This window comes from Mus pahari, chromosome 10 (assembly GCF_900095145.1).
Source record: "Mus pahari chromosome 10, PAHARI_EIJ_v1.1, whole genome shotgun sequence".
In the NCBI taxonomy this organism is placed as follows: domain Eukaryota; kingdom Metazoa; phylum Chordata; class Mammalia; order Rodentia; family Muridae; genus Mus; species Mus pahari.
This window is the reverse complement of record NC_034599.1, coordinates 74,437,094-74,454,033: the sequence shown is the minus strand read 5'-3', so window position 1 is coordinate 74,454,033 and position 16,940 is coordinate 74,437,094. Positions and strand designations below refer to the sequence as shown.

Sequence of the window (16,940 nt, the reverse complement as noted above, 5' to 3'; positions counted from 1 at the left end):
TGGGATAGGAGTGGTCAAAACTGTAATATTTGGTCCTCCTGAACCGGCATTTACTAAACATGCTTTGTGCAGTCATAGGGGACATAGAGCTGAAGGACTCCTGAGGCCATGGTCTCATGAAGATAGGAGGCTCTGGCCTCAGAGAAACAGCAGCCCTGAGTTAGATTTGTAAGACCTCGTTTAGAGAAATGTACTCTTTAAATGTTCTAAAAAGCCTCCCTACATGGAGCATGTCTTGTAGGAAAGGACAAAAATGAAAAATGAAAACAAAATAAAACAAGAACAGGACTGTGGACCTTTCCTCTACTACCCCTAGACATTCAGATAATTACAAGTCCTGTGTTAGGACAGAGATAATTACTTCCCAAAAGTCTGACACATGCATGTGCATGTGAGATCTTAAGCTTTTCTGAGATGAGGAAGATGTTCTCCACTTCCTGAGAAATTATGTATTCTCCTAAAAGTTAGTGAGTTCACTCCAGAAGGCTGGCAGGTCAATCGTAGCATTGTGAACTGGGTATCACAGCAGGATTACACCTGTAATTCCAGCATGCCGGAGGCTGAGACCAGGAGTTTTTAAGCTGGAAGCCAGCCTGTGCTGCATAACAAGGCTGAGTCTCAAACCACAAGCCAAAAGCTTGTGAATTATTATGGCTAGTTGTTGTTGTTTTATTTTGTCTGTGGCAGGGTTTTTCTATGTAGCTCTGGCCAACCTGGAACTCACCTGGTAGACCAGAAGGGTCTCAAACTCCAAGATCTGCCTGCCTCTGCCCCCAGAGGACTGGGATTAAAGGCATGTACCGCAATGCCAGGCTATTACGGCTGGTCTATAAAGCCAATTGGCATGGAGAAAACAGCAGAAGGTGGTGGCACACAGTTTCCCCTGCAACGTTCTCCATCGGGTCATAATCCCCTAGGCCAGTGTTAGCACTTTACAGTCACTGCCAATGCAGCCAGGCGCTTAAACTCTTTCCTGGCTTTGCTCTCCCAGCTGGACAGACTGGAGGAAAAGCAGAAGGAGACATACCGCCGCATGCTGGAGCAGCTGCTGTTGGCTGAGAAGTGTCACAGGCGCACCGTGTACGAGCTGGAGAACGAGAAGCACAAACACACTGACTACATGAACAAGAGCGACGACTTCACCAACCTGCTGGAGCAGGAGCGAGAGAGGTAACTTGCACACAGGCACCAGTCACATCTGGGCCCCCATTACCCACAGCAGAGGCCAGGCTCAAAGCGCTAGCTGGAGCAGCAAGGCAAGAGAAGGGCATTAAAGGGAAACACAAAGGAAAAGGGGTCACACACTGCTATTGAAAAGGAGCAGCGGGAGAGTGGACAGCCTTGTCTCGTGACTTCAGTGGGAGAGCTTCAACTTTTTCTCCACTTACGATGATGTTGGCTGTGGGTTTTCTCATACATAACTTTTATTATGTTGAAGTACGTGAAGCCAAGGTGGATTCTGTCAAAGGCTATTGAGATGATCACGTGACAGATACCCAGGGTCTTACATTCTGGTTTCTCAATGGTTTTAGTGAGTGTGGGGAGATCGATCGAGAGGTGGGGAAGACTTTGAGATGAGATTATCGCATGACTGTTTGGTATGCACGTAAGTAAGGTGTCAGGTCCTAACCAAGAGTTTTAGAGTCAGAAAACCATAAAGCTGGAAGGAAACCTCAGAGTTTTGTATATGAATTTGATCAGTGAAGCCCCTACATTCAAAAGCCATCTTACACGCTGCCTATGATTTCAAATAATGCAATTTTTCTCTTTGGGAATGAAATCCAATTTTCAGAAAGGTAAATTCCTACACTTAATTGTAAGTGAAGCTTCCCCATTAATACCACAGTAGACAGTCCCACTGTTGGATACATACATATATATATAAATTACTCCCCTTTTAATTTTTAAAAGGTTTTTAAAAACCTGTGAGTGTACAGTGTTTTGCCTACATGTATGTGAATGTATCACATGCCACATGTGTATCTGGTGCCCAGGCATGTCAGAAAAGGGCCTCAAACCCCTGGAACTGGACTTGTGAGCGACCTTGTGGGTGATGGAAACCAAATCCACATCCACTACAAGAGCTTTTAACTGCTGAGCCGTCTCTACAGCCCTAGGTGGCACATTTTAAAAATTTAAGAAGCAAAACAAAAAGTGTTCTACCTGATCCACCAGCTGTGGGTCTTGGCGCCCCGACTAAGGGCTGTGAGGGGTTGAAGAAATGACAGACACACAGACACAAGTACAGACAAACTGTGGTTGGGTTGAGTGTATGCACTCTGACGAATAGCACTTACAACTGCCACAACCCAGCACCTTAGCACGCTCACTGTGTACTGCCCAGGGAGGGGGGAAGGCAGCTAGTTCCTGTGGGAAGTCTCACCCTCTAAACCTCCGAGGGAAAGAAGCTGCAGGTGCTTGCTTTTGTGCAAACCGGTCAATGGTTTGCACTGCCCAGGAGGAAGGCTTTGTCGTCCCTCCGAGCTCATCCGGGAAAGGTTTTGACTGTCCTGTGGGGCTGAGCTATTAGAGGCCCAGACATGGCTGTCCCCATGTTATCAGTCCAAATTCACTAAAGATTACTTCTCTCCTCCAGGGCATCCTCTGCGCCCTAGTGTTCACCCTACACATCCATTCTTGTAGCACGGTGTGTCCGTAAACCTGCCACCGGCAGCAGAGACCCCCCAGCCGTAAAGTTTTCTATTTAGCTGCTGGACTCACTCTTTTATTTTTCTCCTGTCCTTCAGCCAGATGGTTCTGTCTGTGACTCCTCCCATGTTTGAAACCACTGCCATTGAACTTCCCGTATCCCCCACCCTTTGGGAGGAGTAGGTAGAAGAATCAGGGCCTACCTCAGCAATACAAGGTCAAGGTCAGGCTGTGCTACAGGAAAACTTGCCTCAAAACAAAAAAACAAAAAAAACAAAAAAAACCAAAACAACAACAACAAAAAAACGACTACAAAAACAAGCTGAAACCAACACATGACGTAGAACAGGTTGCATCTCTAATGTTTAAAAAGTTATGTCTTTGGTAATGTTACTTCTTACTGGGTTTAGGGGGAGAAAAGAAAGTAATGAAGTTGTATATCCTACATTCCTAAATTACGGTTTCTTTGTGTTTCTTTTAAGCTGCAGTCAGCAAGGCCAGCTGGCTTTGTGTTTCAACAGATGAGCTGGTTTGGCATTTCTGGGTAACCAGGGAGAAGAAGCCCCTACTATCCAGTCTCAAACTACAGGTCCAGCAAACAAAGCCTGGTGTGTCCAGAGCATGATAGGAAGCCCTGCTAGGGCAATTAGACCTTCCTTCCCCAGCTCCCTGGCCTCCCAGCATTTGGGAAGTAGAAGTAGGAGGATCAGGAATGCAAGGCTAGCCTTGGCTGCGTAGTGAGTTAGAGGACATGCCGGGCTATCTGAGTTACTACCTTAAAAACCCAGGGGACTGGAGAGATGCTTCGAAGATTAAGAATGCTTACTGGTTGTGCAGAGGACCCTAGCTTTGTTCTCAGAACATGCGTGGTGGCTCACAACCATCTGTAAGACCATTCCCAGAGAGTTTGGAAACTACCCCACTAAAATGCTCTGGGTTGGTCCTGCTTTTGAAGTGAGCATTTGTGTTTAGATCTTTTAGGAGCTGGCAGGACATTGGGTTACCCACACTGTGGCTTCCTAGCCTCTCCTGGCTCTCTGTCCCTTCTCTCCCCATCTCTGGCCTCTTTCTTCTTGATCTTCAGCCTCTCTCTATCTGAATTTCCATTCTCCTTCTCCTGATCCCATAGCATCATTCTCCTGACTCCCTCTCCATCCCCATCCTCCCTCTCTTGGTGCCTTTTCCTCTCACCTCCCTACTGGAAAGCCACATTTCAGACCATAAGCCGGAGTCCTACTTGACCACACCAAGTCTTTGTTCATATCTTTCCTTTCCCCTCTCTTCTTCCCCATCTTAGAGTTTCCATGGCTCAACAAAACACCATAAAAGACAAACTTACTGCCCTGCTTCTCATGGCTTGCTCAACCCACTTTCTTATAGAACCTGAGACACCAACCCAGCAACGGCACCACCCACAATAGGCTGGGCCCTCCCCCAGTGATCAATAATTGAAAAAAATACACTACAGGCATTTCCTCAACCGAGGCTCCTTTCTCTCGGATGACTCTAGCTTGTGTCTTTGAGGAGTAAAACCAGCCAGTTCACGCCCCAAAGTCTTTTTGTTAGTAATAAACAAATGGCCAAGAATGCCCTTTCAGGTGCCTCTGGGTCTATTCTGAGAATGTGCAAAGAGGAAAGTGGTGTGACATCCCAGGGACTTTGTCCATGTTCACTAAACTTGTCCCACTGGGTGTGGAAGGGTAAGGTACCATTGTCACACACACACCCTGCCTCCCTCCCCACCGGTGCTCCCTATACACAGACAGGAGAGGGGACTCTCGCCTGTACCTGCAGCATCTATACTTTATTCTCTATATTCATACTTCTCCACCAGGGACTCCTCCTTTTTCTGGAAAATGGTTTAAGTTAATCAAAAGGGACCTGTGAATATGGCTCAGCAGCAGGTATTGCTAAGAGTCCACATCTAGACATTTAGTGAACACAGAAACCCAGGCTTTGGCCTGAGACCTTATGCCAAATGGCTTGTTATCCCAGGGGAGGGGGGGTCTGCCATTCGGGTGTTTTTTGTTCAAAGTAGATCACAGAAGTTTAAAAAGCAGAGTTGTGGTTATAGAAAAATATAAAGAGATACATCATCAATGGCATCTCAGGGCTATGAAGGCAGCATCTGCTCTAGAGCAGTCAATTGCCAGAGAGGCCCCAGAACTCGTTTTGAAGCAGATTTGGAGCAGCAGATCCAGCATGTTTTCTTACGATGCATTTTGCTGGGGGTGATTATATAGTGAAGCTGGTGATGTGTGTGGCAGGGACAAATAAATCCCCCTAACCCGTCCCCTTGCTATTTCCCTTTGGGTATAAAGACAATCCATACAGAAATGGTTTTTCACCTTAGAAGGGTTCTTTAGTTTATCTGGTACAGGAGTTCTATAAATTAAACATTACAAATCAGAATTAAGTTGTTCTCTGCTTTCTGTGTCATGCTAACAGACTGGCCATAATTTATTATCACCATATACTACACGTCTCCCTCTACACATAAAGTCCCAAGTTGAAAAGAAAAAACACCATGAACAGGGTATCAGTTTAACTTGAAATTTTGATAATAAAGATGAAAATATCCTGTGGCATTAAGATTGGATAAAGGAAGCTTCCCTAATTAAATAATATGATACATTCTGTTTGGCCCACCTTTCTATTGGCCTTGATCTTTTATGGCATAATTCTGAGCAAGGGCGATCACCTTCAGAGTTTGTACTTTATTCTCTGTGTGAGCTGCATGTCTTGATATTTCAATCCTTAGCTTCACTAGGGCTGCTCTAAGAATGCCGGACAAAATCACAGATACATAAAAAAAGAAGAGTGTGTGTGTGTGTGTGTGTGTGTGTGTGTTTGTGTTCTGTCTAAATCTACCACTGAGAATACAGGTTGTAAAGCTTTTGGATTTTACCAGCTTGGTTGGGAATAACATAAATAACATCATATAATATTGCGTCAAGGTTTTGAAGTACATTTTTTTTTGAGAACTATACAAACCAGCATGTCAGGAGAAATTCTTTTAGCTTTTCAGTAGAGAGTATAGTTCTAAGGACCTGAGTGGAGAAGAAACTTCTTTAAATCAGTGTAAAGGTGGGTATTTGCCTGCAGATCTACAGGGTAGTTTGTGTTATTCTATTTGCTCAATTAGGAAATGGCTGCTCAAAACCCACTATTTATTTACTAATTTAAAAACTCTTTTTTTTCTTATTTATTATATGTAAGTACACTGCAGCTGTCTTCAGAAACCCCAGAAGAGGGTGTCAGATCTCATTACGGATGGTTGTAAGCTACCATGTGGTTGCTGGGATTTGAACTCAGGACCTTCGGAAGATCAGTCAGTGCTCTTAACTGCTGAGCCATCTCTCCAGCCCCTATTTACTAATTTAAAAAAGAGAGATTTATCTTATATGAATAAATGTTTGCCTGCATATGTCTGTACATCACATATATATAGTACCCTCAAAGGCCAGAAGAGGACACCAGATTCCAGGAAATTGGAATTATAGGTGCTCAAAAGCCACCAAACGGGTGCTGAGAATCAAACCAGGGACCACTGTAAGAGCTCTTAACTGCTGAGCCATCTCTCCAGCCACAACCAAGACCTACTATGCCTGAGAACTTGCTCTAGTGGACTGGAATTGTTGGGAATGTTTTAAGTCAGAAACCATCTGAGCCCTCTTCTCCAAGCTTAGCATTTGACTGACAGCTGGTAGTATCAACCATGCCGATGAGAGAGACAAACACACCAACTTGTTTTCTTCTTATAAAACTGTACTGTTGATTTTTGTCTCCATTGACAAATGAGGAAGCAGATTAAGTTCCTGCTAACAAGTTCCTGTTCCAACAGATAACTGGCAGAGTCAAGTTTGAAAAACAATTTTTTTCTGTATATGCTTTCTTACTTTCTGACTAAAAGAACACTCCCCTCCTCCAAATGTCTGGAGGAGGAAGGAATAGATGAATGGGAAAAGTGGTCAGACATTGACTTCATAGAGTTTAAACTTGACCAGGAGACTTACTACTTACTATTTTTATTCTGCTGACCAAGAAAATTGCTACAACTTTGTTGTTTAATTTGTTCTGGTGTATGTGGTGTGTGTGTGGGGGGGGGGTGCTGTTGTTTTTTGTTGTTTCTTTGTTTTTGAGATGGGCTCCCATGATGACACCTGGAAGGTTGTTCTGGAAGTCACTCTGTAGACTAGGCTGGCTTTGAACTGACATTCATCTGCTTGTCTCTGACTCCTGGGTGTTAGGAATAAAGGAATGGGCCACCATTCATGGGTTGGCAACAGGCATCTTTTAAGAAAGGAGAGGAATTAAAATTCTGAAGTCTAATGACCAACCCACAAAGAATGGTTGGTGGGGCGTGGGGATGGGAGTAGGGGACACAACACTGCAGCCAGAAGACTGGATTTCATAAAAATGCAATGAGGGAAGACTGGACAGAAGGAACGCAGTGATACAGTGCTATGAAAATACAGAAAGACCTCAACAAAAAAGGGTTTCATGGGGCTGGTGAGATGGCTCAGTGGGTAAGAGCACCCGACTGCTCTTCCAAAGGTCCGGAGTTCAAATCCCAGCAGAGATGAGTATCTGGTAGGCAGATCCGAGCGATAGTAGGCGGTCCAAGCGATAGTGGGCGGAGACGATGTAGGTGGGTCCAAGGATCGAGGCGGTCTGGTGACGCTGCATTCTGGGAGATCTGGGGAGGTCTTCTCAGTAGAAATTCTGTGCGCCTGTAGGGGGCGCAATATAATGTTTAGAGGGAGAGTGATTAGTGGAGGTGAGAGACCCCAACACTTAGGAATTTGAGTACTATATTGAATAAATAGGGAGAGAGTGTCTAGTCTTGTCTAGTCCCTGATTTTAGTGGGATTGCTTCAAGTTTCTCTCCACTTAATTTGATGTTGGCTGTTGGCTTGCTGTATATTGCTTATATTATGTTTAGGTATGTGCCTTGAATTCCTCATCTCTCCAAGACTTTTAACATGAATGGGTGTTGGACTTTGAGGTAGGCTTTTTCAGCATCTAATCATATGATCGTGTGATTTTTTTATGTGGTAGATTGATGGATTTTCATATATTGAATCATCCCTGCATCTCTGGGATGAAGTCTATTTGATCAGAGTGAATGTTGTTTTTCATGTGTTTTTGATCCAGTTTTTGAGCATCTTATTGAGTTTCTTTCCATGTCTGTGCTTTTTAGTTACTTTGGCTAGGGGCTGGTCAATTTTTTGATTTTCTTAAAGAGCCAGCTCTTGGTTTTTGTTGATTCTTTGTATTGTTCTCTTTGTTTCTAAATGGTTGACTTCAGCTCTGAGTTTGTCTATTTTCTGCCTCTTGGATGTGTTTGTTCCTTTTTGTTTTAGAGCTTTCAGGTTTGCTGTCAAGCTGCTAGTGTAGGATCTCTCTGATTTCTTTATGAACGCACTCAGTGCTATGACTGTTCCTCTTAACACTACCTTCAGTGTGTTCCGTAAGTTTGGGTATGCTGTGTTCTCATTTTCAATGATTTCTAGAAAGTCTTTCATTTCTTTATTTCTTCCCTGACCAAGTTATCATTGAGCAGAGAGCTGTTCACTTTCCATGAGTATGTGGACTTTTTGTTGTTTCTGTTGTTGTTGAAGTCCAGCCTTAGTCTGTGGTGATCTGATAGAATGCAAGAGATTATTTCAATCTTCTTGTGTCTATTGAGGCTTGCTTTGTGTCCAATTATACAGTCAGTTTTGGAGAAGGTCTGTGAGATGCTGAGAAGAAGGCATATTCTTTTGGTTTTGGGTGAAATGTTCTGTAGGTATCTGTAGCATCCATTTGGTTCATAACCTCTATTAGTTTCATTGTGTCTCTTTTTCAATGATCTGTCCATTGATGAGAGTAGGGTGTTGAAGTCTCCCACTGTTACTGGGTGGGGTTCAATGTGTGTTTTGAGCTTTGGTAATTTCTTTTACGAATGTTGTTGCTCTTTCATTTGAGGCAAAGATGTTCATAACTGAGATTTCATCTTTTTCTTTTGATGAGCATAAAGGGTCTTTCCCTATCTCTTTTGATTACTTTTGTTTGAAAGACAATTTTATTAGATATTAGAATGACTACTTCAGCTTCTTTCTTGGTACTGTTTGCTTGAAAAACCTTTTTCTAGCCCTTCACTCTGAGGTAATGTGTCTTTGTTGCTGAGGTGTGTTTGTTCTGTACAGGAGAATGATGGGTTCTATTTACATATCTGGTCTGTTAGCCTGTGTAGTTTTATCGGTGAACTGAGTCTATTGATGTTGAGAGATATTAATGACCAATGATTATTAGTTCCTGTTATTTTGTTGTTGCAGGTAGTACTATGTGAATGAGTGTGATTCTCTTCTTTGGGGTTTGTTGCAATATGATTAATTTCTTGTGTTTTCTTGGATGTAGTTACCATCTTTGTGTTGGAGACTTTGTTCCAGTATCCTCTGTAGGGCTGAATTAATGGGAATATATTGTTTAAATTTGGTTTTGTCATGGAAAATCTGGTTTTTCCATGTATGGTGATTGAGAGTATTGCTGGGTATAGTAGCCTTGGCTTGCATTTGTGTTCTTGTTCTCTTAGGGACTGCATGACATCTGTCCAAGATTGTCTGGCTTTTATCATCTCTGTTGAGAAGTCTGGTATAATTCTGATAGGTCTGACTTTATATGTTACTTGGTCTTTTTCCCTTACATTTTTAAATATTCTTAGTTCTGTATAATTAGTGTTTTGATTATTATGTGGCAGGCAGATTTTCTTTTTTTGGTCTAATCTATTAGTAGTTCTGTAGATTTCTTGTATGTTTATGGCCACCTCTTTCTTTAGGTTAGAAAAGTTTTCTTCTATGATTTTGTTGAAGATATTTTTCTGGCCCTTTGAATTTGGAATCTTCATCCCTTCTATTCCCATTATTCTTAGGTTTAATCTTTTTATTGTGTCCCAAATTTCCTGGATGTTTTGGGTTAGGAACTTTTTACACTTGGCATTTTCTTTGGTCAATGCATCAATTCTTCTACACCTGAGATTCTCTCCTTCATTTCTTATATATTTGGTGATGCTTGTGTCTGTAGTTCCTGTCCCCCCCCACCCTTGGTTTTCCATCCCTAGGGTTGCTTCCATTTGTGTTTTCTTTATTGCTTCTTTTTTCCATATTTTGGTCTTGGACTGCTTTGTTCATTTTCTTCATCTGTTTGATTGTGTTTTCCTATATTTCTTTAAGGGTTTTAATTGTTTTCTCTTTAAGGGCTTTACCTGTTTGACTGTGTTTTCCTGCATTTTTTAAGGGAATTATTTATATCCTTTTTAAAGGTCTCTATCATCATCATGAGATGGGATTTAACATCAGAATCTTGCTCTTTGTGTGTCTTAGGATATTTAGGGCTTGCTGTAGCAGGAGAGCTGGGTGCCATATTGCATTGGCTTCTGTTGGTTATGTTCTTGTGCTTGCCTTTTGCCATCTGGTTATCTCTGGTGTTAACTGGCCTAGGTGTCCTGGATTGGAGAATTCTCAGGAAGCAAGTAGAGCTGTGTGTCCTGGGTTAGAGCAGGTCTCCTGGGAGGCAGGCAGAACTGTATCTCTGGTTAGAGCAGGCCTCCTGTGTCCCTGGTTAGAGAAGACTTCCTGTGTCCCTGGTTAGAGCAGGCCTCCTGTGTCTCTGGCTAGAGCAGGTTTTCTGTGTCCCTGGTTAGAGAAGGTCCCCTGTGTCCCTGGTAAAAGCAGACTTCCTGTGTCCCTTGTTAGAACAATCCTCCTGGGAGAGAGTCAGTGGGCACTGTGGAGTGGGGGTTGGGAGATGGGCTTGATCTGCATTGAGTTCAGGTGGAGGTATAGACCTGGAGGGAGATGGGCTCTGAAAGGGCAGGACCAACAGGTGATTATTTAAATCTTGAAAAGAGTCAGCGATAAACACAACTTGGCTTAACTATTACAATAACCTTTTCCCCCAACAGCTTCCCCAAACCAAAATGCTTTAAATGGTGAAAAAATAAAGAAAAAAAACCCTGGGGCTGGTGAGATGGCTCAGCTGGTAAGAGCACCCAACTGCTCTTCCAAAGGTGCAGAGTTCAAATCCCAGCAACCACATGGTGGCTCACAACCATCTTTAACAAGATCTGACTCCCTCTTCTGGAGTGTCTGAAGACAGGTACAGTGTACTTACATATAATAAATAAATAAATCTTTTAAAAAAAAAAAAAACCTGGATGTTAGCTGTAGCAACAATGCACACGTTTTCCAGAGTTGTGTATTACATTCTAGAATTCAGTTACAAAATCACTTATTTACAAAGTCTAGAATGGACTAAGTTGATAATGTCTAGATTCAAAAGTTGATCTGAATATTATAGTAAAATATGCAAATAAAAACAGAAGTCTATTTTCTTGGATAATCAGAGAGAGCCCATGAGAGCCGGAACAGATGAGGTTTCACGGTCATCCTACAAATGCCATAACAAATGTTCTAGTTAGGTGGGATTTTACAGTTCCCATCAGTAATTACAGCCTTGGTGGCTACCCAGTAGTCAGAATGCCAACCATCAATATACCACTTCCTACTGACTTGTTTTTTGATGTTCTGATCTATTGATACATTGGTTCTACTGTTTGCACTACAGGCAGTTGTCAGGTTGGATGTAATGATCTATCTGACTGACAAGGTTTATGTCAGAATATGGAAAACCAGATGTCAATACTTTTTTTTTTAATTAGCTGAAGAATTAGCGAGATATCTAAGTTCCAGACAGGAAAAAAAAAAAAAAAAAGGACTCATCTTATAAAAACAAACAATTTAAAAGCGGCAAATTGTAGCACCTGACCACAGAATTTGTTCCTTACACTGCATTTTGAGTGAATGTTTCTTTTTGGCACAGTGGGTAAAATTAGGTATTGAACAGAGATGTTAGATTGCTCTGTAGGATGACAAACTCTGGAATGCTGCTCTAAATTGGCCATTTTTAAAACATTCAGCCAGTTGTTTTTACAGTCCATATACCAAGAAAGAGTTAAGGAAAGTGCTGGAAAAATCATGCTGTGTCTTAGCACCTCCGTGAACAACTGTATTGGGTTTCTGTTTCTGCCTGTTATCCGTGATAGAAGGATGTCCTCAGATTAGCACTCCAAACCCCCGGAGTCTGAGAGGGAGCTGGGACTTGGGTGGTGCTGTTTCAAGTGTTTTGTAGTTTGCTCCTCTCTGGCTCCTTAACCAAGTGTGCAGTCTCTTTTCCAAGAATGCCTGTATTTGGAAAGAGCTTCGCGGTGGTGAAAAGTTTGAACAGGAAAGATTAATCAAAGGTTGGGTCTTTCATGCTCAGCGCAGAACATGTTTAGTTCTTGGATGGAAGCTCTTCGCCAGGAAACTAGTTAAATAATAGTCAGGCGATGAATCTGAGCTCCAGCTGCAACTAAACTAAAGGTCAGCTTGGTCTCAACTGATTCCTCTCCTGTTCAGAAACACTGTGCCACAAGGATTTTCTTCCTATTTCTGTATGGCTCCTGAGAGTTCACTAAACAGTTGGGGGTTTTGCTTGTTGTTTACTTGAGTGGTTATATTGAGGTAAGGTCTCACATAGCCCAGCCTAGTCATAAAGTTTGTTACATAGTTGAGGATGACCTTGAACTTCTGATGACCCTCTTGGTTTTGCCTCCTAAGTTGGAGGATTGCAAGCATGCTCCACCATGCCCTGCTAGACTATGTTTCTGGTTTGTGGGACAGGGTCTCATGTAGCTTAAGCTGCCTGTGAACTCAACGGAGCCAAGGATGACCCCAAGCTCCTGTTTATCCCGTCCCTGTAACTGGAATACGGGAGTCTGTCTTGCCTGTCACCATACACCAATGACCAGACATCTACACACTATGGTTACTTATTCCCAAGGCTACTGAGCTTCATGTTCCTTCTGTGACACATCTCTGTTAAATGCTAGCTCAGAACAAAAATGTTAACTGTGTGACCTGCAGATTCCTTTCCACAGGATGAAGTGTAAGTGTGCTCTAGAATTTGTAGTAAAAATAATATTTAAAAAATCCTGGTATTGGGTTTCTACCCACCTTAAACCATTTATGGTCCAGGATGAAAGACACACACACATATACAGCCTTTATATTTTAGTGTCTTAAGCAGAACCACAGCTGGGCAGCTGCCTACCCTCCATGTTGTTAGAATTTACTTTCTCATCCATAATCCCAAACGATCACTTACTATTTCCTATGTTCCATCTGGGTTGCTCTTAACTCCAGTCAGGCAGTCCTCTGGGCCACGTTCTCTTTGCCCCTAGCCCATGGCGCCTCTCCTGCGTGTTCTAGTTCTATCCCATGGCAGCTTCTCTCTCTCTTCTCCTTCATGGTACTGAAGCCCAAGAACCTAAAAGCCACCTATGTCTCTTCTATTTGACAGCTATTGTCTCAAAGAAAGAGGCACAGTTGCATGTAGGACTACACTTAAATAGAATACTCCTATATCTCTAGGCCTCCAGGAGGAGATCCTGGAAGAAGACCTCAAGTCTAAAACTCAGGCTCCAGGCTTTCATCTTGTGATCGTGTTCTGGTGTGCTCTCTCTACTATGCTCTTCTCTGCATCCACTCCATGTGTGGAGCAGAACATGAAATGAGTGAACGCTATGCTGGCAAGTGACACACAAACATCCTGCTGGCTCTAAGCTAAGCTAAGTCCTTATCACAAATGCTCAGGGATCCCATCCTTGTTATCATCTGCCTTTGTGGTCAGTTTGAATAGGAACAATCCCATGAAGACTTTGCTTGGAGCCATCTATTCAGTCACAAGGCCCAGGGGCAGCCAGATGATGCTCAGCTTCAAATTCAGCACTCCTTGGCCCACTTAAGACTCAGCCTGGGGAAACTAAATCCCATGGTACTTAACAAGTACATTATAGAATACTGCAGTATATATTTCAGTTAATTTGTACTTAAAAGTTTGAGAAAGGCTACTATTTATAGAAAAAAAACCCTCATCTTTAAGTGGAAAAACTGGTCTTTAAATGAAACAATGTTTATTTAATTCATTAAGTAAGTGATGATTGGGTAAGCATCCATATTGTCTATTCTGCTAACCCTTTTGAATATTAAATATGCCTTCCCAACAAAATGTGTCCTAAACAGAACACTTGCCTACTTACTAAACTCCATTTCTCCTGGAGTGGCTATTTCTGTTAGGACCTTATTCTAATTACTCCAATAAAAACCCTCATTATTTCTTATCTCGAAGCCTCTCAAATGCAAACACCAATGCGCTGTGTTGATTGAGCTTTCAAATTAAAATTTGGAATTTGGTCATTGTCTTCCAGAACCACTGTCACTGCCCGATCCCAAAATGAAATCTTGTCTACGCTGCCAACCCAGTGCTGATCTGGGAGGTTACAACTGCTTCTTTTAGATGGCTTGCTCTACCTCCATGCTCTTTGCGTCTAGTAAACTCTTTACATCTAGTTTGTGTGCATCAGAGCTATGAGAATCAAGTCTAAGTCTTTATGACCGGACGGCAAATTGGGTCTTGTCACCTTGACCCTTTTCTATTATCTTTTTACAGATACTGGTAGGTCATGACCAAGGATCTGTCACAGCAAAAGCGAATTTCAAACTGCGTTTTTCGGCATTTTCTTTTTTTTTTTTTTTTTTAAGATTTTATTTATTTATTATATGTAAGTACACTGTAGCTGTCTTCAGACACTCCAGAAGAGGGCGTCAGATCTTGTTACGGATGGTTGTGAGCCACCATGTGGTTGCTGGGATTTGAACTCAGGACCTTCGGAAGAGCAGTCGGGTGCTCTTACCCGCTGAGCCATCTCACCAGCCCCATGCGGCATTTTCAATTACCAGAAAGTTGTACTTAGAAGCTGATGACATTCCAGTCCTCCACCTTGAGGCTATGTCCACAAATTCCCCATGCAAAAAAATGTTCAACCAGGCAGCAGTATACCGAGGTCTTCCTTTGTGCTCAAAGCACACAGTTCAAGACTGCCTGCCCCTGGTTGCACAAAACCCCAGACAATATTGATCATAATATAAACACTTTTCTTCTTATACTCATATATATATTTGACAGAGTTATGGGAATAGTGAGATATTAACAATAACTGAGAACAAAATAGGACAAGTTTAACACTAAACCATAACAAAGATTATTTAAAGCAGGAGGTTTTTATGCCTATAGGTTTTATTTAATATTTGTGGACTATATTTGCAACTCCAGAACTTGATGATTTTTTTTTTTTCTAGAGAAGTGGTAGAATTCTCTCCTAAGTTTGAAGAGACAGGGTCAATTTATGGCCTGGACCTAGAACAATACTCCTAAGAACATCAGGCTACAGTACAAACTTGGTCTTAATTACACCTTATTTGCACAGAGGTGGATGGGCCATCTATCCTGTATCAATCACTCTTACACCAGTAAAAATAGATAAATATTATACATATGTGAAGGTCAGAGTTTAGATATCCAATACCCATATACAATGTACATGCTGGGTGATTGATTACCAACCTGTAATCCTAGCACTTTCAAGGCAGAGAGATGAGATCACAAGGGAAGCTGGCTATCTAAACTAGCCAAGTCAGTAAATAAAATAGAGAACATTAAGGAAGACACCCAATGTCCACTTCTGGTCTCCATATGCATACACACACACACACACACACACACACACACACACACACACACACACACACAAGATTTGTAACTTTTTTTTGCCAACTAGAAAATCTTCTACTGCACTGTGAAGCCCGTGTCCTATCAGAGCTATCTCTGGAGCCTTTATCCCTGGTGAAAATGTCCTACCAATAACTCGAATAGACCTGGCATCTGTCCTGTTTTCTCTCCTTGCTCTTGTCACACTGTGGTTCAGAACCTGGAGCAGCCTGCCCTTACTCATCCTCATTTTAAGATGTTACATTGTTGCATTGCTGTAACTTGACTGGAGTCCCTGAGCTTTCCTCTAACCCTTCAACCTCAAATGCCACTCCTTAGGGAAGGTCTTTACAGAGTGAACTCCACTGCTACATCATGTGAACAACTTTGATCCCTCTTCTTTCGGGCACTTAGCAGTAGAGGGTGGCTCTCCCAAGACAGAGACTGTGTTCTCAATGCCCAACACAATGGCTGATCTGTTCATGCAGGTTAGGTATTTATTGTGAGAGTGAATATACGATTCTTTCTTAAAGCAGAGCCATTCACAAAGAGGTTTCTGCTTCTCAGGATCTGATAGTGGGTCATTTCTAGACACAGTCTAAGGAGAATTATGTCACCACTTAAACATTTCCTTTAGCTACAAGAGGTTCTTAATAACTACTATCATCTATTGAGAAACCATTAATTAATTATCATAAATATCCATTTTAATGAATCTTAGCAATGGGGTATTAAATCAATCTTGAATGCAGTCATTTAGTGGTGTTAAAAAAGAAACACATGCCTGTGATTGAAAGTCATAGTATTTTACAAGATTTCCCAGAGATATTAAAATATTTCCTCTGGCTATTATCATTTGTTTCTAACTCTTAATCAAGAGTTTTATGGTTTTTGAGCATAATCAGTGTCTCCCTGGGAATTGTTAACTCATATTTGAATCTCTAGAAACTTAGCGAGTGCCAAATGCCACCAAGGAATAAGCAACCCTGACCCATTGGTTCCTTTTTACCACAGAGGTTTATGGCATCTGTGTCAAAATTAGACGATTTATGTTTGATAAAGGAATTATTTTAAAAATGAGTGAGCATATTATTAATTATTTACTGTGGGCCAACAGTGTGTCAGATTTCTAGGTCTCAACTTACACATTTTCTTTAATTCTCATAATAGCCTTGCAAGATAAAATCCCTATCCTTACCAAATTCAGATCCATATCTGGCAACAGGATGAAGCCAGAGGTGTTAGAACACGTATCACTAGCCACCCACCAAGTACTGCCAAGTCCAGACTCAGCCAGTCAATCAAGATGCTCCTCCCACCCGGAGGTCCAGCCACAGGCAGCCACCCTCATTCCTTTCCTTCTTAAATTTCATTTCCTCATCTATATTAACATTGATTTTAATATCTGTCATTTTTCTTTAACGATGAATGTTGCTTTAGGTAACTTTAACCAAAGTAACACTATGACAGAAAAACATTTATTTATTCATTCATTCATTGATAATACTGTAACCTTAGCACATGCAGTAACAATTATACCCAGTCTGCATCATCAAGAAGTTAGACATATTCTGATAGCAAAGGTGTGAGTGAATATGGTGGGTAGGGATTTCTTCTTCTTCTTCTTCTTCTTCTTCTTCTTCTTCTTCTTCTTCTTCTTC

The 16,940-nt window shown here is 41.8% G+C and overlaps 1 protein-coding gene across 3 annotated transcripts in view; it reads left to right on the top strand.

The window, feature by feature from the left end:
• Filip1 (filamin A interacting protein 1) overlaps window positions 1-16,940 on the top strand; it is a 160,733-nt gene that overhangs the window by 114,679 nt on the left and 29,114 nt on the right. For all 3 annotated transcript variants that reach the window (XM_029543419.1, XM_029543418.1, XM_021207023.2), the window contains exon 4: window positions 992-1,170. In XM_029543419.1, coding sequence (XP_029399279.1) covers window positions 992-1,170 — 179 coding nt within the window. The remainder of the gene's footprint in view (window positions 1-991; window positions 1,171-16,940) is intronic.